The sequence below is a fragment of the Aquarana catesbeiana genome, linkage group LG09 (assembly GCF_042186555.1).
Source record: "Aquarana catesbeiana isolate 2022-GZ linkage group LG09, ASM4218655v1, whole genome shotgun sequence".
NCBI classification, from domain to species: domain Eukaryota; kingdom Metazoa; phylum Chordata; class Amphibia; order Anura; family Ranidae; genus Aquarana; species Aquarana catesbeiana.
Window position 1 is genome coordinate 163,511,719 of NC_133332.1, and position 25,554 is coordinate 163,537,272.

The 25,554-nt window shown below is 43.1% G+C and overlaps 1 protein-coding gene across 1 annotated transcript in view; it reads right to left on the reverse strand.

The window, feature by feature from the left end:
* The window catches only part of LOC141108105 (UDP-N-acetylglucosamine transferase subunit ALG13-like), a 443,195-nt gene that overhangs the window by 349,337 nt on the left and 68,304 nt on the right, over window positions 1-25,554 (reverse strand). The window contains exons 2-4 of the mRNA XM_073599348.1: window positions 8,762-8,845; window positions 647-697; window positions 434-480 (exon numbers count right to left, since the gene is read on the reverse strand). Of these exons, the coding sequence (XP_073455449.1) occupies window positions 434-480; window positions 647-697; window positions 8,762-8,845 (182 nt within the window). The remainder of the gene's footprint in view (window positions 1-433; window positions 481-646; window positions 698-8,761; window positions 8,846-25,554) is intronic.

Genomic DNA, 25,554 nt, shown 5'->3' on the forward strand with positions numbered 1-25,554 from the left:
CTTAAGCACTCTTCTCACACAAAATAAATCTTCAGTGGCTTTGGACTTTACTAGGCGAGTTACTGAATGAGCCTAGGACAAAGGTAACAGATGTTTTTAGTCTTACAGTGAATAATGTGAGTGGCAACCTAAAACCCCTTGCCAACAGATAGGATTGGCTATATCAGCAAGGGCTCAGTAGCATTTGCACAAATGTGGATCATTTTAGCCTAGAGACAAGTTTGACAAGAGTGATAACAGTTGTTTTGTTTAGCAATTGGTCATTGGATTTCAAATTGTAAAAGTGACTGATGGTTCAAGGCTACCTACCAAGTTTGCATTAACATCAAACAAGCCAAAAACTGTTGGCGATACATTCAAAAGCTAGCTGAAAGTGGTTGAAGTTGACAGAAAACAGCTATTGTATGGATATCATATCTGTTTGGTTACTCACTTAAAGATCAATGAAAGAGCAGTTATTTCAAGTTGACCAGCACTCTCCTAAAAAGACCAAAATAATAATGAAGAGCAACAAATCAAAACCAGTAACAGAACTTCGAAAACTTGTATGCAAAACAGATGGAGAGGCTTACTGTAAACAAGCGGTACAGAAACCTTCAAATCACACAAACAGCAAATCTGTGTACAATTACCCATGATGTTTTACCTTGGGGTCTTCTAACCGTTCCAGGTATTTTTCAAAAGGACCTTCCACATACTAGGAACAAAAAATTTGAGATGAAGGTTCTCATAATGATGCAATACATTCTAGAAACCCCCATCCCCTAACCAGGACATTTTCCCCTAAAGAGGTTGTAAACCTCCAATGGCAAGTTGTACCTATTAGGTACACCTATAATAAGGCTTACCTATAGGTTCTGTAAAGATAACCTAAACATGCACCATTTAGGAGATATTTGCTGTAAACTGCACCAATGTCATCGGCGCATGCACTGTGAAGAAGCGGCTGCCTGTGCATTTTCTGCACTAGCGAGTGTCGTGACTAGCTGCTCCCTCACGCATGCGCAGGGGTGACGTCAAGCGACTCCGGACAGTCACAGAACTGAAGCCCACGACCCCGGAAGAAAGAGGGGCAAACATTAATGTGGCCTGCAGTGGGGACAGTGCAGGTTTCGCTTGCAGGTGTCACATAATGTGCTAGTATGCAATGCATACTAGCACATCATGCTTTTACTTTGCAGGGGGGAAAAAAAAGGAAGCAAAACCCATCAGTGTTTTACTTCCTTTATAAAATGAAGTGCTGAATGTATAGCCACAGTGATTAAGGGGCAAAATTCCTTGTACCTGGAGAAGACAAACGATACCCCTAATATGGAAATGGTTTATTACTTCCTTTTTAGGGCATGAAATCTCTCTGTAGTTTTTATAGAAGGATCTCAGTTGAACCAATATTTACCAATACATCAACAATAGTAAATAATGGAGGAGTTCACCCCCTAGAGATTAACCAGTAAAGCAGATTTTCTACTGCACTAGCAGCACACACAAAATATAGTATACTACTGTGCAAATGTTTTAGGCAGGTATAAAGAAATGCTATAAAATAAGAATCAAAAAATTGACAATTACTTACCGGTAACTGCTTTTCTAGGATATCTTCCAGGATGGCACATCTGAGAGATGACTGGTCTACCTGACAGGAAACACAAACACCACATGAGGTTAAACGGACCCTCCCTTCCTCCTGCACCTCAGTTCTCCCAAAGTAATAGGTTATACAGGTGCCAGAGAGAAAAACTCTTCCCATAGTACTTACATCAAACCAGGGGTGGGAAGTAGGCCTGCCGTCCTGGAAGATATCCTAGAAAAGCAGTTACAGATAAGCAACTGTCAATTTTCTCTAGTCATCTTCTAGGACAGCACACTTGAGGGGATGGACAAGAAGTTCAAGGCCTACCTTAGGGTGGGACCGCCGCTTGTAAGACCTTCCTTCCAAAATGTCAGATCCTGAGGCGATAGCAGTTCCACTCTATAGTGCTTCAAGAAGGTGTCCTTCTTTGCCCATGTGGCTGTTCGACAGATTTGTTCTATTGAGGCCCCAGCTCTTTCTGCCCAAAAGGCCGCCAAAGATCTTGTTGAATGGGCTTTAAGGTTAACTGGTACTGGGGAACCTGTTGGCACATAAGCCATTCCTATGGTTTGTCTGATCCACCTAGCCACTGTAGATCTAGATGCCTGCCCTCCCTTTCTAGGGCCACTAAATAGAACCAAAAAGGTGACTCGACTTCCTGAAATCTTTCACTCTAAGTATGTCAGCAAGCACCTCCTGACATCCAATAACTTACATTTTTTTCTCTCCCTCGTTTTTTGGGTTTTCATAAAAGGAGGGAAAAAAGATCTCTTGAGATTTATGAAACTGGGATGCGACCTTGGGAAGATATAATGGGTCTTGCCACAGCACCACTATCTCCCAATACCAAAAGAAAAGGCTCCTTAATTGATAGGGCCTGCAGGTCGCTTACCGTTCTGGCTGTAGTGATGGCCAATGATTAAGCGTCAAAGATTTTACTGAGATCTCCTGAGCTGGTTCGGAAGGCGCTTTCATCAACGCCTCCAGGACCAGCGTTACATTTCATGGTGAGAATCTATTCATTTTTACAGGGGTTAACCTCTCCCTTGCTAGTAGAAATCTCTTAATCAGGGGCTCTAGCACGAGCCTCTGGTCCAGAAATATAGACAGGGATGCTATCTGTACCTTCAGGGTGTTCGGGGCAATTCCTTGATCCACCCCAGCTTTTAAGAATTCAAGTACCACTGGTACTGAAGTCTTAGAAACCTCTCTGTCCTGGCACCAGTGTGAAGAAATTCCAGATTCTTGAGTGGATCTTCCTAGTGACCGGTTTACAGCTACCTAGGAGGGTCTCAAATTACTCTATCGGAGCATCCCTTGTCTCTGAGAATCTCCCGCTCAAGAGCCATGCCATCAACTTGAAGAACCCTGGGTCGGGGGGGGTGGCCCTTGTAGAAGGAGATCCTGCCTCGGCGGGAGACGGAGTGGAGGAGAAACCGACCATTTTCTCAGGAGTAGCAAACCATGTCATTGGCCACCATGGGGCTATCAGGATCAGCTCGCACTTTGAGTGGGCCAACCTCTGTAGAACCCGGGGTATTAAGGCTAGTGGAGGGAAAGCATATGCTAGGTGGCAACCCCAGTCCTGAGATAAAGCATCTACTCCCTGCGATCCCCCTCTCTAGTGAGAGAAAAAAAAAACACTCCACCTTTCTGTTCCCTCTGTGGGCGAAAAGGTCTATCTCTGGAGATTCAAACATCTGTCCTATCTGGAGGAATATGTCCTGGTTTATATCCCTGGAGTATGAGCTGTTGGCTTAGGAAATCTGCCACCACATTGGCGGTCCCCTTTATGTGGACCGCCAATATGGACTGAAGGTTTCCTTCGGCTCAATTTAGAATAGCCAAAGCCAGGTTCAGTAGCTTCCCAGACCTCGTGCCACCCTGACAGTTCAGATAAGAGACAGCTGTCATGTTGTCTGACAGGATTTGGACCTCTAGTCTCTGAATCCTGTCTCCGAAAGCCTTCAATGCCTGACCCACCGCAAGGAGCTCCCTGTGGTTGGAGGAGGCCCTTGCTTGGGTTGGGGTCCAGAATCCCTGTGCTTGGACGTCCCCCAAGTGAGCACCCCAAGCTCTTGCATCAGTGGTAATCCTTCTAGGGTTCCACTGGGCCCAGGGACGACCCAGTGTGAGCCTGTCCTGACCCTTCCACCAATTTAGGGAGGTCCTTACCCTTGCTGGAATGGACACCTTTCCGTCCAGTGACTCCTCTTTCTGTCCCAGGAGGATAGTAGGAAGAACTGCAACTCCCTTGAATGGAGCTGAGCCCAGGGAACCGCTGGAATACAGGAGGTCATCAAGCCTAGGACCCTCATAAACTGTCTGCGAGAGCAGTCCCTGGGTTCTGTTAGAGAGGAGACTGATGTTACCACTTAACCTTTTTTCCTCTGGGAGAAAGTTTCTGAGCCCCCAAATTCACCAAGTATCCTAGGAAGGTTTTTATTTGGGATGGTACGAGGGATGATTTCTCCCGGTTCACTATCCAGCCCAAGGTCTCCAAAGTGAGGATCACTGTCTACGTCTACTCTGACTTGTTCTAGAGACTGCCCATAGATCAGGTGGTCATCTAGATAGGGTATAAGTGATACCCCCTGTAGATGCAGGTAAGCTACCACCTCTGCCAGGAACTTTGTGAAAACTCTTGGGCTCGCAGTTAATCCAAAAAGGGAAGAGCTCGGAATTGCCAGTGTTGTACCCCTTTGCTCATAAGGACTGCGAACCTCAACAGGGATTGGTGTTCCTAGGCAATCGGGACATGGTGATACGCATCCCTCAGATCTATTGTGGCCATAAAAGCATCCTTCAATAAATGCTTGCGCAGTGTATATGCTCTCCATCCAAAAGCTCTTTTGTCGCAAAAACCCGTTCAGCCTTATGGAGGCTTAATATCAGGCGAAATTTCCCTGATGGTTTTTGGACAACAAAAACATGGGAGTAAAATCCCTGGTAGAGCTCTTCCGGTGGAACGGGGACGATCACCTCCTGGTTCGCCAATCCCTGCAAGTTGTCTATCAACCCTGCTGCCCTCAAAGTATCCTTGGGGAGATGGGTCAAAATAAAGTTTTGCGGGGGAGGGGAGAGAAGTTCCAGCCAATATCCCTCTGTCAAAATCTGTGGATATAGGGGCTTTCGGAGATCTTCCTCCACTGAGGGACAAAGCAAAAAAGTCTCCCCCCTACCCTGATGCTGGTGTCACTGACTACTTGCTGGTGTCCTTAGGTCCAGAAAAGAGCAGGCCACCCTGCTGTCCACCCTTTCCCTTCCCCCACCTTCTATTCGTGTCCTTCTTGGCCTTGAATTGGCCCTGGTTAGGGGGGGCACGAAAAAAACGTTTTGCCTTTCTCGCTCCTGTCTTTTACCAGGAACTTTTTTCCCTTTTCCGCCAATCGTGATAAGACCTGATCCAAGCCAGGCCCAAAAAGCTGGGAACCCTCAAAGGGCAACCCAGAGTCGTGACCTGGACATATGGTCCCCTTCCCACAAACCGCACGGCCCTCCTTGCAGAGTTAACCACTTCCTGACCAGCGCATGCCGATGTACGTCGGCAGAATGGCACGGCTGGGCAAATGGGCGTACCTGTAAGTCCCATTGAATTCCCCATCGTGCCATCGCACGCGCGCCGGATACCAGCGATCGCCTCACGGAGAGGATGAACGGGGAGATGCTGATGTAAACAAGCATCTTCCCGTTCTGCCTAGTGACAGTGTCACTGATCTCTGCTCCCTGTCATCGGGAGCAGAGATCAGTGATGTGTCACAGCTAGCCCATCCCCCTACAGTTAGAATCACTCCCTAGTACTGACTTAACCCCTCCCTGCCCCCTAGTGGTTAACCCCTTCACTGCCAGTGTCATTTACACAGGAATCAGTGCATTTTTATAGCACCGATTGCTGTATAAATGACAATGGTCCCAAATATGTGTCAAAAATGTCTGATGTATCCACCATAATGTCGCAGTCACAATAAAAATCGCTGATCGCCACCATTACTAGTAAAAAAAAAAAAAAAAATATACTGTATATATATTATCAATAAAAATGCCATAAAACTATCCCCTATTTTGTAAACGCTATAACTTTTGCGCAAACCAATTAAATAAACGCTTATTGCATTTTTTTTTTTTTTTTTTTTACCAAAAATATGTAGAAGAATATGTATCGGCCTAAGGAAAAAAAAATGTTTTGAATTTTTTTGGGGATATTTATTATAGCAAAAAGTAAACAAATGCATTTTTTTCAAAAAATTGTCGCTTTTTTTGTTTATAGCTCAGAAAAAAAAAAAAAACGCAGGGGTGATCAAATACCACCAAAAGAAAGCTCTATTTGTGGGAAAAAAAAAAAAAAAAAAAAAAAAAAGGACGTCAGTTCTGTTTGGGAGCCATGTCGCACAACCGCGCAGTTGTCAGTTAAAGCGACGCAGTGCCGAATCGCAAAAAGTGCTCTTGACAGGAAGGGGGTAAATTCTTCCGGAGCTGAGGTGGTTAAGGAGGGCCGCTGATTTAGCCGTGGTCTTAACAGTTTCCACTGCTGCATCTGCCAAGTATGCCACAGCCTTGTTTATTATCTCAAGAGTCTGTGACTTCTTTGGAATTACTCCCTCTAGCAACATGGTCGGAGAGCCTGCCCAGCCAAGCATCCACATTCCTTGCTACGCAGGCAGGAGCCGTGGCTGTTGCATTGGCATCCCACGCTCTTCGCAGTAGCATTTCAGCCATTCGGTCCATTTGGTCTTTAATGTTACCCGAGAACTTCTCTTCTTCCTCCCCAAAGGGAAACCTCCTCTTCCAAGTTTTGAGCTTAAGGGCCTTTCTTTCCAGGTCCTTTCACTCTCTCAAAATTACCTCTTTCAGAGTTTAATGAACTGGGAATACCTTGGACTTAGATTTACCCAACCCCTGTACATCTTATCCCGGGCTGTCACCTGAACTGGAGGTTCTGGGATATCCTCAGAGACATAGATTGCCCTCAGTAACTGCCCCATGTCCTACATGGGAAAAAAGGTGTCTATTACGTCTAGGACTATCACTATCCTGGCTCTCAGAGTCTGAGTTTTCCCCCTCCTCCAATGAGCTTTCATCTGACTCCTCCAGATCCTCAAACTCGTCTACTCCCGAAGTGAAAGAGGAGGGAGGCCTCTGCTGGGTTTTCGGACTTCTGACGGATGTACCCTCCTGAGAGGCAGTACCTTCTCTAGAGGACAGTTTCTCTGCCACTAGTGCTAGTCCTTTCTTTAGATGCTATAACCATCTTCAGAGATGAGCGTAGAAAGCATCTCTAATTGTACTATAAGGAAGTCCCTCATAACCCGTGAGGTTTTCTTTCCCGACAATTTATGTATGCATTTGTAACAAAAAGGTTTTACATGATCTTGTGTGAGCTTTTCATTGCAATACCCACACCTTTTTGTTCTAGGGGGAGAAGGGTTTTTGCCCTTAGCCTTGTGGGCCCCTTGAGCAGATCCACTGGGTTCTAAGGAGACAAAAGACAAGACAGAACCCATACTTTAACAATCAGTACTCTTCCTCCTGCAAGGGGTGTAGGCAAGATCCCTCTTAACCCACCACCTACCAAACAGAGGAAGACTCACCACCCATGGCCTCCTCCTGGGTTGTAGGCACTGCTGTGTCCTCCTCTCTTTCCATTCCTGGTCCCCGCTGGTTCCATTCCAAGGAGCCCTGCTGCGAGCCAGGAGGTAAGAGGGGCCTGTGGGACCTCCACCTGGCTCCCCCGGATTCTTATTGCCAGGGCGCCGCCGATTGGCGGCATTTTGCTGGAGTCCCATGGGGAGCGTTTTTGGCCTCTAGTATCTCCGGATCCGCGTAGACTGGAAATGGAAGTGATGGCGCCCAGAAACGGAAGCGGCACCATCTTGCTCCACCCGGTCAAAACGCTCACTCCTATCCCAGGAGTGTTTCCAGCATTCCCCATGGAACCGCAATTGCAGGAAACAGATGCCCTGCGCCCCCTCCAGTGGCCTGGACTCCAGCTGACCCTCCAGCTCCTATGCACCTGGTCTAGGTGGAAGACAAAGGAGGAGGTATGTGCACACAGGAGCTCCAGGATGCCCCTCTGTGCCCAGGAGGCTCCTTGCCAGGGGGTGCCCCCCCGGCCATTGGGGCCCCCTGAGCAGGGACTGAGCCTTGGCTGGACCCGCAGCTCCGGGGGGGGGGGGGGGGGGGACCGTCCACTACCGACTTCAGGTCTGACAAAAATGTCAAACGTTTCGCTGCGGGGAAACACAATCAAGGACTAGGGTGCAGGGGATAGGGAGGGGCCTTTTAACCTCATGTGCTGATTGTATTTCCTGTCAGGTGGACCAGTCATCTCTCAGGTGTGCCATCCTGGGAGATGACTAGAGAAATCTATATTTTAAATAATTTTTATCAATTTACAAAATGCCAAGTGAGCAAACAGAACATCTAAATCAAATCAATATTTGGTGCAATTACCCTTTGGCTTCAAACCAGCATCAATTCTTACATTTGCACATTTGTACAAAGTCTGTGATTTTGTGGAATTAGAGTCAAGTGTATGGTTAACCAATTATACCAAGCAGGGGCTAATGATAATCCATTTCATATGTAGGTTGAAGCAGTCATTAACTGACAAATAGCTGTGTAGGAGGCTTAAAACTGGGTGAGGAATAGCCAAACACTGCTACTAAGGGGAGGTTGTGAAAAACAGTTAAAGAAGAAAATAATGCAGGCACCTCTAAGTGTGAACTGTTGCATTAGTAGTAAACCACAATATCACTTTTTAATACTCAATGATGGGCACATCTTCATGTGTATAGTACAGTGATGGCACTGGTCCACAAGAAGAGTCGTCCCGGCCGCTCTGAAAGCTGTTCTGGCCGGCAAGATAGTGGTGTGTTGGAGAAAAGCCAAGAGAGGGGTGTAACGCTCTCTGGACCACAGCATTGGTGTGCTGGTGTACCTAGAATTGATGATCTTTTGAAGGCAAAAGGTGCTCACACCAATATATTGATTTGAATTTCTGCTCTGATAATTTACTTTCCATTTTGTTAATTAATAAACTAATAAAACTTCTATTTCTTAAAGCATTCTTAATTTACATTAGTTCACCTGCCTAAAACTTTTGCACAGTATTGTGCATTGTCTTCTAGTTCACCTCTTCTCAATAGGAACAGAATACAATTTATTTTATGCAATTGTTTAAGTCAAACTCACAGATTCAAATAGCTTTTCATTCTTCCTCATAAAAGCTACACATATTTTACGAATTTCATTGTGATGAATCTGGCAGTAGAAGAGCTGGAAATAAAAATAAACACATGTAGTTCTAAAACAGATTAAAATAACCAGCTATATACAGGTGCATCTCAAAAAAAAAAAAAAAATCAAATATCAAAAAGGTAATTTCAGTAATTCACTTCCAAACATGAAACTCATTTAATGTAGATGAGTTACACACAGAGTGATTATTTCAAGCATCTTTCTTTTAATTTCGAGGATTATGGTTTACAGCTAGTGAAAACCCAAAATTCAGTATCTCAGAAAATTAGATGATTATTACACAAGACCAATAAAAATGCCAGAAATGTTGGCTTACTAAAAAAGTATGTCCATGTAAAGTACAGTATGCACTTAATACTTGGTTGGGGCTCCTTTTGCATGAATTACTGAATCACTGTGGCGTGGCATGGAGGCGATTAGCCTGTGGCACTGCTGAGGGGTTATGGAAGCCCAGATTACTTTGATAGTAGCCTTCAGCTCATCTGCATGGTTGAGACTGGTGTCTCATCTTCTTGACAATACTCTAGATTCGGTATGGGTTTTAGGTCAGGCGAGTTTGCTGGCCAATCAAGCATAGTGATACCATGATCAATAAACTAGGTGTTGGGACTTTTGGCAGTGTGGGCAGGTGCTAAGTCCAGCTGGAAAATTAAATCTGCATCTCCATAAAGCTGGTCAGCAGAGGGTATCATGAAGTGCTCTAGAACTTCCTAGAAGGCTGCGCTGACTTTGGACTTGATAAAACACAGTGGACCAGCAGCAGCAGACGACATGGTTTCCTAAATCTTTTACAGACTGTGGAAACATCACACTGGACTTCATGCAACTTGGGTTCTGTGCGTCTCCACTCTTCCTCCAGACTCTGGGACCTCGATTTCCAAATGACATGCAAATTTTTCCACAGTCAGCGATAATTTGAGGAGCCATGTCATCTGCTGGCGTTGGTCCACTGTTTTTATCAAGTCCAAAGTCAGCACAGCCCTCTACCAGGAAATTCTAGGGCACATTATGATTCCCTCTGCTGACCAGCTTTATGGAAATGCGGATTTCATTTTACAGCAGGACTTGGCACCTGCCCACACGTACCAATACCTGGTTTAAATGATCATGGTATCACTGTGCTTGATTGGCCAGTAAACTCGCCTGACCTAAACCCCATAGAGAATCTGTGAGGTATTGTTAAGAGGAAGATGAGACACACCAGACCCAACAACATAGACGAGATTAAGGCCGCTATCAACGCAACCTGGGCTTCCACAACACCTCAGCAGTGCACAGGCTGATCACCTCCATGCCGAGCCGCATTGATGCATTAATTCACGCAAATAGAGCCCGACCAAGTATTGAGTGCATACTATACTATACTATACTATACATGGACATGCTTTTCAGTAAGCCAACATTTCTGTATTACATTTTTTTTATTTTTTGGTTTTCTTTAATATTCTAATTTTCTGAGATACTGAATTTGGGGTTTTCACTAGCTGTAAGCCATAATCATCAAAATTAAAAGAAAAATATGCATGAAATAGATCACTGGATATGGTAACACTTATACATAAAGTGGGTATAGAAAAGAATCACCCCCTCCTTTAAAATAATCACACTTTGTTGCTTTGCAGACTCGATTGAAGACACGGTTTGTTTTATCCAGCCATATTTACTAGTGCAACTTATAACATTCAAGTGAAAGATAGAACACCAACAGAAAAAAAATAAAACAATTCAAAAACAGAATCACTGAGTTGGAAAAAGGCACCCCTTTTATGTCAGTATTTTGTTTAACCACCTTTTGCTTTAATTACAGCCTTTAGTCTGTTGGGATATGGCTCTACTAACTTTTCACATCTAGACAGTAATATTTGCCCACTCTTTGCAGAACTGCTCAAGTTCAGCTAAATTTAATGGTGACCATTTGTGGACTGCAGTCTTCAAGCCATTCCACAGATTTTCAATGGGGTTTAAGTCTGGGCTCTGACTAGATCGTGCAAGGACATTCACCTTTTTTCTCCTTCAACCACTGTGTAGCCATTTTTTGTGTGCTTTGGGTCATCGTCATGTTGGAAGGTAAACCTTCTTTCCATTGACAACTTTCTGACAGAGGGCAGCAGGTTTTCCGCAAGAATTTGATGGTATTTAACCCCATCCATTTTCCTTCTAACCCGACAAGTGCTCAAGGCTCTGCTGCAAATAAACAACCTCATAACAAGATATTACCACCTCCATGCTTTACTGTAGGAATGGTGTTATTTGGGCTTTATTAGATTTCCACCAGACATATGTGGTGTTGAGGCCAAATAATTCAATGTTAGTCTCATCTGTCTGTAACCCCTTTTTCCATGTGGCCTCAGACTCTTCAAGGTGTATTTACGGTGGTCAGATGAGACAAAATTGAATTGGCCTCAAGTTCAGTTTTATTAAAGAGGTTGTACATCCTAAAGACAAAAAAACACACACACACACACACACAATGAGCTAGTATGCATTGCATACTAGCTCATTATGAAATGCTTAGCTTAGAACGAAGCCCCGCACACTGCTGAGGCGGGCGACATCTTACCCGGTGATGCGGCTGGGTTTGCAGGCCCGGGGCTGTGATTGGCCTGACTTGAAAGCGATAATTCTGTTTCTTAGCATTTGCAAAGTAAAAGCTTTGCCAGACGTTACAATGAAAACTATGTACAGTGATACCTCGGCTCGCGAACAGATGAGTTTACAAAAATTTGCTTCGGTACGCAAACTCCACTTCGGTTCACGAACACAATCCATGGCCATTTTCTCTGCTCTGACTCTATATTGTGAAGCTTTTTGGTGTGCTTTTTAGCACATACTGTACATTTCTGTGCACACTTGCTGTAAAGCTTTATTGTGTGCGCTTTTTATCACATACAGGGGGTCCCCAGGTTACAAACAAGATAGGGACTTTAGGTTTGTTCTTAAGTTGAATCTGTTTGCAAGTCTGAACAGGTTCATTTTTTAAGTGTAGCTCCAGCCAAAAAATCTATTTTTAAGTTTTGTAGATAGCATAGGGAAGGGTTATCACCCCTGTAACATTTGATTTGCTGTCTGTGCCCCTGTTCAGAAGATTTCACCTCACTTTCTGTCCCAATGACAATTGGATTTTGAAAATTTGGGGTTATTAGGGAAATAAGGATAGGTGATAAAGCATCAGTGGAGACACCTTTTTCCCATATTAACTCTTACAGGAGTGAATTTCCCTTCCTAGGGGTAGATTTCCTCTCACTTCCTGTTGTCTCCCTCCGTTTGTAAGTAGGAGTCGTTTGTAAGTCGGATGTTTGTAAGTAGGGCACCCCCTGTACTGTGATGTACCGGACATCCAGTATGGCTCCAAAGAAAAAGAAAAAAAAAAAAAAAAAACAGAGCAAGCATGGTGGTAAGAAGAAAGTGCGGAGCACTAATGAAGGTGACAAGACTGTTCAGTGCAAGTATGTTGTTGATAAAGTGCAGAGCGGTAATCAGCAGTAAAAGTCATCTCAAGCAAGGTTGGTGCTCTCTCTCCAAACTGAGCTGTACTTTGTTTCAAAAACCAAAAAAAAGTTCAGAACGGATTAACCCGATGGGAAAATTTGCCTCGGTTCGCGACCAGAGTAATTTCACGAATTCAGTTCATGAACTGAGGTATCACTGTATATGTGAAAGTGAGGCCCCTACAGGATATTTGGAAATGGGGAGATTGCCTTAACGTGATACTAAACATACACGGTTTAATTTGCATTATCCCTTCTCTTTCTAATATGTGGATGATGGCACTGTAGTTCTTTTAATAAAAAAAAAAAAAATTATATATATATATATATATATATATATATATATATATATATATATATATATATATATATATATATATATATATATATATATATATATATATATATATATTTTATATTTTTTTTTTTTTACATGTTCATATATTCTAAGTACCCTTTTTTTCCCCCTTGATATACAGCTGTCAAATGACCCAGCTCTTTCCCAGCCTGTCTGCAGTGGTCACATGTTAATAAAACCGCCTTTGTGATATAGAGTAAAAAAAATACTTAATATGAAAACTGTTTTAAAATTGTCATAGAAGTATGGTTTTGAAATGGACTATAATTTTTGGCAAGAACATGGTGTGGATGAATTTCTGCCAGTCACAGGCTGTGTCACGCCCCTCCAGCCTACATCGTAGAATAAGAGAGGTGAAGCCTCCAGCAATCATGATGCAATATCCCATCCCTATTGTATTTAGCTGGTTAGTGGGCATGGAGGAGGGAGGGAGTGGACAGTCATTTACCACTGTGCATACTCCCACTCATGGGCTGTTCAGATGTGATCAAGGAAATGAATCCCATAGGGACGGGAGTATGAACATCATGTAATACAGCATTTATCAATAGTTTTAATGACACTTAAAATAGCATGAGAAGGTTAAAAAAAGGAGTGTCTTTATATAGGTCACAAATCTTTGCTTTGAATTTTAACATTCGTATGAAAACTCTTTTCTAGATTTTTTTAAGGTTTTGGATAGAGTAGAGAAGTGCATCCACTTCCACTTTGGAGATTTCCCTTCACTTCTGGTCTTGGAAACCGAATAGGTAATAGGAATTCCCCTTAATATGGGGAGATTCCCACTTAGGTCAGATAGTTATCAGAATATTTGTTTCTACTGGATGATTCTCTCTCACCTCTTGCTCTAGTGGCTGCCTTTTGGATTTTCCCTTCCTGTTTCAGCAACAATGGTCAGAAGATCAGGAGTGAATTTCCCCAGCTGGGATGAGACAAACTGTCCCGATTTAGGTCCATGTGGGGTTCAGCCTACTACAAAGTTCAGGTGCTAAACCCAAACCCCATTCAAAATCACCTGGATAGAGTGAAGCGCCACCTTTTTTTCCCTAGGGAACACTGCAGCACTAACTTTAAAAGGGACATAATTCCACCATGGCAGCAGTTACCTTCAGTAGTAGACAGGGTAAATAACATGCTTCAAAACAGAATACAAAAAACAACCAAAGTAAGGGCGGGTAGTAGAGAGACTCCTATAAATACTGTTACCGGTAAGTCTAAGGTTTTCCCCAAATAGTCTTTCAGGACAGCACTTGGAGATAACGAAGAACTTATCCTAGAGTGGGACCACCGCCTGCAGGACCTAACTGAAAAATGACTGCTCTGTGGCCGATAGGGAATCCATCCTATAGTGCTGAATAAACATAGAAAAAGCTCTACCAAGTAGCCTCTTTTCAGATCTCATCTGTTGAAGCACCAGCCCTTTCTGCCCAGGACATAGCCACTGCATGGGTAGAATGGGCTGTAATTTACACAGGAGCTTCAATACCAAAGCCATATTAGCTTTGTTAATGACCAGTCTAGGCAATCTTCCCAGGGTACTTTTAAGAGGCACCGCTACCTTTCCTAGCTCCAGGAAAAAAAAAAAAAAAAAAAAAAAAAGAAAAGAACAAACAAGGAATTGGATAAAAAGGTATCTGACATCCAGATCCAGTGTATGAAAAGCTTCTTTCCCAGGACAAGACTAAGGGACAAATCAATCTTGTGTCTGTGTCTGATGAAAAAAAAAAAAAAAGTCAGGAAACCAGGATCTGTCCTTTTCATTGGGATACAACCTATATGCTAAAGATTGTTTGCACTTGAATGGAAGGGGGTCTGCTGTGCTGGGGGAGAGGTTTATGGGAAGGCTGGAGGAGTATTTAAACTAGGATTGAGGGGGGAGGGTGAACTAGAATTACATCGGGCAGACAGGTCAGTTAGGGGTCAGACATTAATGGAGGGTTGAATGGGGATAGATTGGGGGAGGGCTATGGCAGGTGACAAGAAGAAATTTCCCATGTTGCAAACAGCCATTGGAAACTATAGTGCCATTTGTACTACTAAACATGATATGAAAAACACCAGAGCAAAATGTAATAATAAAAATCAAAAAAAGACTGCGCTAAGAAAAAGGACACATAATTGACAACATATATGATTATGTAGATAATAAAAAATTCAATCAATCAGGTGATCAAAACAAATATTGTGAGTATAAATTCAATCAATCAGGTGATCAAAACACATATTGTGAGTATAAACAATACAGTGAAAATGAATTATCAATGTAGTAAACCAAATATAACACAAAATTGTAATATTGAAAACAAATGTGTCAAATGGCAAAAAATATCCAAAAGTATAGTGGAAATGTTCGAAGGGAATTAGTCCTTAGAGCCAAAGTAGATAGAATAGGTGATCCTACGGTTAAACACCCAGCACCCAGTGAGAAATCCTCCACCTTAATAGATGTACGCTTACCAGAGGTAAGCTAGATAACAGCTTATCTGTGGACATCCACACAGGGGACACAACTCCTTAGATCTCCTCACAAGGAAGGGGTAGGCAGGAACTTTCTTTCAGTGAACCTCAAACAGCATGCCAGAGGGACCCAGAAGAATAAAAAATTTCCTCCATAGTGTAAATCCGTAAGACCATTTATTAAAATAAGGGTAAAATACACTTACATAAAATCGTAGTATAAAGATCAAGAGAACAGCCGGCCGGCTTGCATACACCCGTTCTAACGAGATAGGATGGAAACAATGACGTCAGCGCGTCAAAATGTAATAATGCATTAAAGTGTTTGTACACCAATGCCAGAAGTCTGCCAAGCAAAATAGGTGAGTTGGAAGCTCTGGTGCATAAGGAGAGCTATGATGTAATCGGTATTGCTGAAACTTGGCTTCAATCCTCACATGACTGGGCTATTAATATTCCTGGCTATGCACTCTTTCGGAGAGACAGGGTAAAAAGGAAAGGTGGCGAGGTCTGTCTCTATGTGAGAAGTCATCTCAAAGCAAGTGTGAAAGAGGACCTGGTTGATGGAGAGTGTGATGAGTCTGAAGCATTATGGGTGGAACTGCATATAGATGGGCGTAGTTCAAAGTTAATCTTTGGAGTTTGTTATAGACCACCAAATGTTAACGAGGAGGTGGAGACTCAGCTCCTTGCTGGGACAGTGATAATAATGGGGGATTTTAACTACCCAGAAATTGACTGGAGTAATGGCACTGCTGGGACAGTTAAAGGGCAAAAATTTATAAACCTATTACAGGACAATTTTATGGTCCAGTTCATTGAGGCGCAAACTAGGAATGAAGCTCTGTTGGACCTGGTAATCTCAAACCATGCAGAGCTTATTACTAATGTCCAGATAAAGGAACACCTGGGTAGCAGTGATCATAACATGATTTCATTTGATGTTAGCTGTAAACAAGAAATACACACTGGAAAGATAAAAAACACTTAACTTCAAGAGAGCAAATTTTCCAAGGATGAGGGCTGCTCTCCAGGATTTAGACTGGGAGGGAATATTTGCATTGATAAACACAGAACAGAAATGGGAATTCTTCAAAAAGACTGTTTGGAACCTCACTGCAAAGTATATTCCCATGGACAATAAGTTTAAACTAAAAACAAAACCTATGTGGCTCACGGCCAAAGTTAAAGAAGCTAGAAACAATAAGAAAAGAGCTTTTCAAAAATATAAAAATGAAGGAACACTAGTGCCATTTAAATGTTACAAAGAATTTAACAGAATATGTAAAAAAGGAAATAAACGATGCAAAAATTCAAAACGAACGACAGATTACAAAAGATAGGACAAACCCCAAAAAATTCTTCAAATATATTAATAGTAAAAAGGCCAGGTGTGATCATGTAGGCCCTTTCCAAAATAATCTAGAGTGGGTGACTGGGGACAAAAGATGGCAAATTTATTAAATACTTTCTTCAGCTCTGTATATACAAAAGAGCATGAGGGAGCTCATGTCCATAATGGGGGTGTTAGTGACACAGCCCAGAATGATCCACAATGGCTCAAAAGTGATATGGTCCAGAAATATTTACACAGAATAAAAAGGTGGATAAAGCACCTGGACCTGATGGCATCCACCCACTGATCCTAAAAGAATTGAGCTCTGTAATTTCAAAGCCATTGTATCCAATTTTTAGGGATTCATTAATGACGGGAATAGTACCACTGGATTGGGGCAGGGCGAACGTGGTGCCTATATTTAAAAAGGGATCAAAGTCTTTACCAAGTAACTATAGACCTGTTAGTTTAACTTCTATAGTCGGGAAGATACCGGAGCGTTTAATAAAAGACCACATAGACGAGTTCTTGCTAGAAAAAAAAAACATTTTAAGCAACAGACAGCATGGATTCATGAAAGACAGAAGTTGTCAGACAAAGCTGATTTTTTTCTATGAAGAGGCAAGTAAAACCTTGGACAGAGGGGTGGCTGTGGACATGGTATACTTGGATTTTGCAAAAGCGTTCGACCCAGTTCCCCACATGCGGCTCATGTGTAAGGTAAAGTCTACAGGCTTGGAAATATCAGTTTGTAAATGGATAGAAAACTGGCTAAAAGACAGAATTCAGAGTAGTGGTTAATGATTCCAACTCTGAATGGTCTAAGATTATCAGTGGTGTACCCCAAGGCTCAGTGCTGGGACCCTTACTGTTTAATATCTTTATAAAATGATATTGGGTCTAGGATCGAAAGTATCATTTCTGTCTTTGCAGATGACACCAAGCTATCCAGTGGAATAACATCCTTACAGGATGTCTCCAACTGACAAGCCGACCACAATGCACTGTTTAATTGGGCGACTATGTGGCGGATGAGGTTTAATGTTGAGAAATGTAAAGTTATGCACTTGGGGGCTAAGAATATGCATGCATCATACATGGGGGAGTAAACTGGTGGAATCCGTGGTGGAGAAGGATCTGGGGTTTTGGTAGATCATAAGCTCAATAGCATGCAATGCCAAGCTGCTGTTTAAAAAGCGAGCAAAGTCCTTTCTTGGAAGGAGACAGAGAGACAGAGACAGAGACAAGAAAATTTTGCCCCCAAATCATTTAAGACCTCATCTCGAATATACAGTTCAGTTTTGGGCACCAGTTCTCAAAAAGGATATCGGGAAACTGGCGAAAGTGCAGAGAAGGGCAACCAAACTGATAAGAGGCATGGAGGAGCTCAGCTATGAGGAAAGATTAGAGGAACTGAATTTATTCACTCTTGAGAAGAGGAGAATAAGGAGGGATATGATCAACATGTTCAAATATATAAGGGGTCCATATAGTGAACTTTGTGTTGAGTTATTCTCTTTACGGTCAACCCAGAGGACACGGGGGCACTCTAAGTCTAGAGGAAAAGAGATTTCATCTCCAAATATGCAAAGGTTTCTTCACAGTAAGAGCTGTGAAAATGTGGAATAGACTCCCGCCAGAGGTGGTTCTGGCCAGCTCAGTAGATTGCTTTAAGAAAGGCCTGGATACTTTCCTAAATGTACATAATATAACTGGGTACTAACATTTATAGGTAAAGTTGATCCAGGGAAAATCCAATTGCCTCTTGGGGGATCAGGAAGGAATTTTTTCCCCTGCTGTAGCAAATTGGTGCATGCTCTGCTGGGGTTTTTTGCCTTCCTCTGGATCAAGTGAAGGTATAAGATTGGGTATATTGGATTGTACAATATTTTTTTTATTTATTTATTGTTTTTAAGGTTGAACTGAATGGACTTTTTTCAACCTATGTAACGATAAGATCCAGGAATATAACTAACGGCTCACAAATTGATGAGGCCTGTAGCTCACTCTTCAGGCTGAAGTAACAGCCACTAAAAGGTCTTTAAAGTCAAAAGTTTTAACAAGGATTCTTTCAAAAAGTTTAAAAACAGAAACTTTGAGAGCCCTTGCAAAATGATAGACATAAAAGGAATTTTTTTTTTTTTTTTTTTAGACACAGGCTTGGACCTAGCCAGAGTCTTAAAAACAACACAGTTGCAACCAACTAATCTTGGAGATACATTTTCTTTGAGTACACTTATAGCCAAACCTTTCTCTATTCCATCATGGAAAAAATAGGATTTTTAAAACAGCTTACCTGTAAAATCCTTTTCTTTCGAAGGACATCACGGGACACAGAGCCACAGTAATTACTGGTGGGTTATATAGGGTATCACTGGTGACTGGACACTGGCACACCCCATCAGGAAGTTCAACCCCCTATATAATCCCTCCCCTTGCAGGGATACCTCAGTTTTTTAGCCAAGCAATATAGTGCATTAGAAGAGGGGTGGGACCTCTGTGTCCCGTGATGTCCTTCGAAAGAAAAGGATTTTACAGGTAAGCTGTTTTAAAAATCCTATTTTCTTTCTCGAACATCACGGGACACAGAGCCACAGTAATTTCTGGTGGGATGTCCCAGAGCAATGCTACCTGAGGGGGGGGGGGGGGGGGGGGGCACGACCAAGTAGGGTGCAATCAGACCTGAGGACCCTGTACCGCTGCCTGCAGCACACTACGCCCAAAGGTGATATCCTCATGCCTTCTCACATCCACCTGATAGAATCTGGTGAATGTATGGACTGAAGACCAGGTTGCGGCCTTGCAGATTTGAGCCATAGAGGCCCGGTGATGCGCTGCCCAAGAAGCTCCAATAGCCCTTGTGGGATGTGCCCTGATCTTAAAACGGAGGAATCTTCTGTTTCAAACCGTAAGCTTGAATGATCAATTGTCGAATCCATTTAGAAATGGTAGCTTTTGACGCTGCCTGTCCTCTATTGGGACCCTCTGGCAGCACAAACAAAACATCCGTCTTGCGGATCTGAGCAGTTGCCCCGAGATAGGCCTTAACTGCTCTTACTACATCCAACGAATGTAGAGATCTCTCTTCCGGAGAACAGGGATCTAGAAAAAAGGAAGGCAGAACAATGTCTTGGTTTAAATGAAAATCAGAAACCACCTTCGGTAAAAAACTAGGATGAGGGCGCAGTACCACTCTATCCTTGTGTATAATCAAATAAGGCTCCTTACAGGAAAGGGCTGCTAATTCTGAAACTCTTCTAGCAGAAGAGAAGGCCACCAGAAAAATTAACTTCCTTGTCAACAAGACCAAAGGAATCTGACTTATTGGTTCAAAAGGCTGTTTCTGTAACCCAGCCAGGACCAAGTTCAAGTCCCAGGGGTTTAGGGGCGCTTTAACCGGAGGATTAAGACGCATCACCCCCTGCATAAAGCTTCAGATCAAAGAATTCGAAGCAAGTGGCCGCTGAAATAAATACTGATAAAGCAGAGACCTGGCCCTTGATGGTACTCAAGGCCAGCTTCATCTCTAATCCTAATTGTAGAAAACCAAGAATTCTACCCATGACATATTTCCTGGGATGCCAACCTCTGGATTCACACCAGGATACATAAGCTTTCCAGACTCTATGATAAATCATCCTGGAAGCTGGCTTCCTTGTATTAATCAAGGTAGATATGACAGGACCTGAGAGCCCACGACTCTTCAGAACGTGGGTCTCAATAGCCAAACCATCAAATTTAGCGTTTGTAAGGCAGGATGGAACACTGGACCTTGAGATAACAGGTCTGGGCGTACCGGTAGGGTCCAAGGGGAACCCACCGTCATCCTTACTATTTCTGCATACCAAGTCCTTCTGGGCCAAGCGGTGGCCACCAGAAGTACCGACTTCCTTTCCTGCCTGATCCTGCGAAGGAGTCGTGGTAGTAGCAGAATAGGTGGGAATGCGTAAATCAGTGAGAACTGATGCCACGGAATCACCAACGCATCCGTCCCGCATGCAAGAGGATCTTTTGTCCTTGCCACAAATCTGTCTATCTTTTTGTTGAATCGGGATGCAAAGAGATCTACATCTGGAATCCCCCATCTTTGGCATATGGCTCAAAAGACGTCGGGATGCAGAGACCATTCCCCTGGAAGTAACTGCTGGCGACTTAGATAGTCCGCCTGCCAGTTCACTATTCCCGGGATGAAAACTGCCGATATGCATGGCACATGCATCTCTGCCCAGACTAAGATCTGGTTCACCTCCTTTTGAGCAGCTCGGCTCCGGGTGCCTCCCTGATCATTGACATAAGCCACTGCTGTGGCATTGTCGGACTGGATCCTGACCGGACAACCCTGTAGCCTGATATATCTAGCCCTAAAAGCCTGGACTATCGCCCGGATCTCCAGAATGTTGATGGGTAAGGTCCTCTCGGTCTTGGACCATATCCCCTGAACCGCAGACTGTTCCAGAACTGCTCCCCAACCTGACAGACTGGCATCTGTTGTTACCACCGTCCTGGTAACCGGTAGAAAGGATTTCCCCTTCTGCAGGTTTTCGGGTATGAGCCACCAATTGAGGCTCTGACGCACCGCATGCGACAGGTGCATCAGAAAGTCTAATGCCTGAAGCTTCTTGTTCCAGGTCGACAGAATACTGTGTTGCAGCATTCTTGAATGAAACTGAGCATAGGGAACTGCTTCGAATGAAGCCACCATTTTCCCTAGTAGCCTCATACAAAGGCAGACAGAGGGACCCTTCTTGGTCCTGACTGCCAGAATCAGCTCTCTTAAAAGCAGCGATCTTTGCCTGGGGTAGAAATATTTTCTCCTGGCTTGTATCTATAATCAGACCTAAATACTCCAGTCTTCTTACTGGTTTTAGGAAAGACTTTTCTAGGTTGAGGATCCAACCCAGGTGTTCTAGATACCTGACTGTGGTCCTCAAGTTTCCATTCAAAGAGGCTACCGACTGGTCTATCAAGAGCAGGTCGTCTAGGTATGCTATGACAGCTATACCCTGAGCCCTTAATCTGGCCAGAGGAGGAGCCAAGATCTTTGTGAACACTCGAGGTGCAGTGGCTATCCCGAAAGGCAGAGCCACAAACTGGAAATGGCGCCCTCCTACCTCGAAGCGCAGAAACTTCTGATGAGCAGGAAAAATGGGCACATGCAGATATGCATCTCTGATGTCTATCGATGTCAGAAATTCTTCTCCCTGCAGGGTGGGAACTACTGTCCGAATTGATTCCATGTGGAAGGATTGAATCCTTAGGAATTGGTTCAGATCCCTTAAATCCAGAATGGGTCTGACATCCCCATTTGGCTTTTGGACCGTAAAAAGGTTGGAATAGAAGCCCAATCCCTGGTCCTTTGCGGGAACTATCATAATGACCTCCTGCGACAAAAGTCGCTCTAACGCTAGAAGGAGCGACTGCTTCTTCTCTGGGGACACTTGATCTGAGGAACCGAGGAGAGGGAAATTCCTGAAACTCCAGCTTGTACCCTAAGGTTACCGTGGAGATTACCCATCTGTTCTGGAAATCCTCCTGCCAGAGCCCTGAGAACTGTCGCAGTCTTCCCCCCACTCGAGTGAGCGGGGCGCCTCCTCATGCAGAGGTCTTAGTGTTTTGCCCATTAGGCTTCTTCCCCCAGGACTTCTTTTGTCCCTGGGGTTGACTCTGGTCTCTGGGCCCAGATGGAGGCGGCCGTCGAGACTGCCTGGAGGCTGAAGCCCCCGGCGCCAGGGAAAGAGAGTCCGTTTGGAAGAGGAACGCTTACTCTTCTTTTTGACAGGTAAGAGAGTGCTTTTCCCACAAGAGATTCTCTTGATATAGTTATCCAAGTCATCTCCAAACAACCTTGCACCACGAAATGGAAACCCAGCCAGAAGCTTCTTATATGGTGCTACGGCTGACCAATTTTTCAACCATAGGATTCTACGTATATGCACCAACCCCAGTGAAAGACGGGAGGTTTGCACGATAGGATCTGTAATGGCGTCAACCACAAAGAATAAGGCCGCTGGAAGGTTAGCAAACCCCTGGGCCTGTTGTTCAGGTAATACTTTGATGACCTGCTTAACATGGTCTCTTAAGTAAGTGTGGCGCTAAAAAAAAAAATGTCCTTTATTGGGCGAAGCCAAACAGAATGGTGTCTGGAGGGCAATATGCACAACAAAGATTATTAATGGAAAAAAGGTCCTGTAGGGACTGTTGATTAGCAACAACAAAACAAATAAATCTAACCACAAAATGAATGTGTACAAATAAGTGAATCATAAATAAAGTAAAATGGCATATGAGGTGAACCAATGTACACACCAATATATGTACATAAAAGGGGAAATGATGTAAGGGGGACCACACACCCAACAATAGGGAAGAGTGGTTATAAAATTGTGAAGATAGTGTACATCACGGGCATATTGCACATGAAAAAAATTGTGTATAAATTTGTGAAGGTTGTGCACAACACAAGTGTATTACAAAGAGGATAAAGTTCATTACGTGAAAAGAACCAATAACTAAAAGTGCCGGGCTGCTAATACAATAAAAAGTCCATACGGAACTTAAGTGAGTGAAGTGATGACTATAAGTCCAAATAATACAATGGAAGGCGATCAACAGCCACCAAACTCAGTGTGGAAGGACCAATGGATCCAAAGATGGTATCCGCGAGTTGCGGTCATAAACTTCTGTGTGAAAGGTGTAGGCATAAATACCCTTACCAGAGAGGATGGACTCCCAGTCAGCGACTTGGGAGTCAAACAGGCTTATATCAGAGTAGGGGGAGTAGCTCCTGGTTCCCAACGATAGAGGATGATGAAAGAGTGGTAAATGTTCACCGACCCGATCTCTCTGATCTCACCAACCTGTCGCTTCAAAGATGTCAATGGTAGGTGGTTGTTAAAGATCCAACTTCGTAGGAAGGATGTCACTCCTCAAAAATGAAGGGGAAAAGAAAGGCTTCCCCATAGTGTGAGTCGGCTAAGAACCAGCTTTATTAAAATAAAGTAATAAAAACACTCTGGCTCTTTAAAAAACAAACAATAAAAGTAGCGCTAAAATACAAATGGTGGCAAAACAGGCATAACAGACCCTACGCGTTTCGTCCGATAGGACTTCTACTGGGGTATATGCTCGTCTGCCACTTGTGCCTGTATATATAGATAAACTAATAATAATCAAAGTATGACAGCTGTTCGCGCCATGTAAACCATCATTTCCGGGTTATGGGAAAATGGTGTCCGTATCCATCATTATCCAATCACAATGATGCTAAAATCGGCCTAAAACCAAGCCTCAATGTGAGTAGGCCAATCATAGTAATGCCGTATGTCCCGTCATCAAAAGCATATCAAAGAGTGGGTCACATGATGTCACTCCTCCTATAGGATCCCAGGACATACAATGCAGTATCCAGTAAGGCTCATCCCTGTCCTCAACCTATCACCGGTGACAGGGGTGAAGCGTAACATCCAATCCGAGGATGTGGTGAGGACAAGTGACGTCAATCCGGCGTACAACCGGAAGTGACGAGGACGCAAGTGGTGGTGAACCGCAAAAGCGTACCACAACTCATTCTGATAGGAAATGTAAAGCGGAAGTCTTAGAACTTGGAGCGCAGTGCGGTCCAACTATCAAAAGACATGGATGTATACCCAAAGACGCTGACATGGCACGAACATTGCTAAACTCAACAGTAAAACAAATACACAATGGAAATGGACAATGTACAATATCGCTGGAACTCGATAATTCGATAATGAGGTATATAGGTCCCTATCATTATGAAAATTGATATGTAGCTGGAAAGAAAAAACCTCTATACATAAGTGTAAACCAAGAGGCTCAAAAGAATTCCAAAATTATACACAAGAGCCGAGTAATCAAAAGTAATAAAAATAATAAAATGTATAAATGGAAAGAAAGCTATGTGTTAAACTGAATAAATTAAACGAAAACCTCTATTTTAATTTATAAATGACTGAATTGAATAACGACCAACCCCATAAAATTTAAGGACTCCATATGCACCATACAGATATGTTAGGCATAAGAATTATTCATCCAGCCCGTATTCAAAGGGGAACGGGACTAGTTTGAAACCCTAAAGAAAAAACACTAACAATAAACTAGAAAAGAGTTATGACTGATTGATAAAAGAATTAATGTCCCATTCGATGTTAAGGCCAAATGGTGAATAACACTTTAATTGATGTATCCAGAAAGTTTCCAATCTGGATACGCCCCTCTTCATTGATTCTCCTCTCCAATGAGGGGTGAATTTATCAATAACTTGGAACTGGGTTCCATTAGGATCTTGGTTATGACAATGCCGGAAGTGTTTGGGTACACTATGGTTTGTAAGGCCTTTTTTAATATTGGCTATATGCTCATTCCCTCTAACTGCCTGTTTGACTCCCAAGTCGCTGACTGGGAGTCCATCCTCTCTGGTAAGGGTATTTATGCCTACACCTTTCACACAGAAGTTTATGACCGCAACTCGCGGATACCATCTTTGGATCCATTGGTCCTTCCACACTGAGTTTGGTGGCTGTTGATCGCCTTCCATTGTATTATTTGGACTTATAGTCATCACTTCACTCACTTAAGTTCCGGATGGACTTTTTATTGTATTAGCAGCCCGGCACTTTTAGTTATTGGTTCTTTTCACGTAATGAACTTTATCCTCTTTGTAATACACTTGTGTTGTGCACAACCTTCACAAATTTATACACAATTTTTTTCATGTGCAATATGCCCGTGATGTACACTATCTTCACAATTTTATAACCACTCTTCCCTATTGTTGGGTGTGTGGTCCCCCTTACATCATTTCCCCTTTTATGTACATATATTGGTGTGTACATTGGTTCACCTCACATGCCATTTTACTTTATTTATGATTCACTTATTTGTACACATTCATTTTGTGGTTAGATTTATTTGTTTTGTTGTTGCTAATCAACAGTCCCTACAGGACCTTTTTTCCATTAATAATCTTTGTTGTGCATATTGCCCTCCAGACACCATTCTGTTTGGCTTCGCCCAATAAAGGACATTTTTTTTTTTTTTTTTTTAGCGCCACACTTATTTTTAT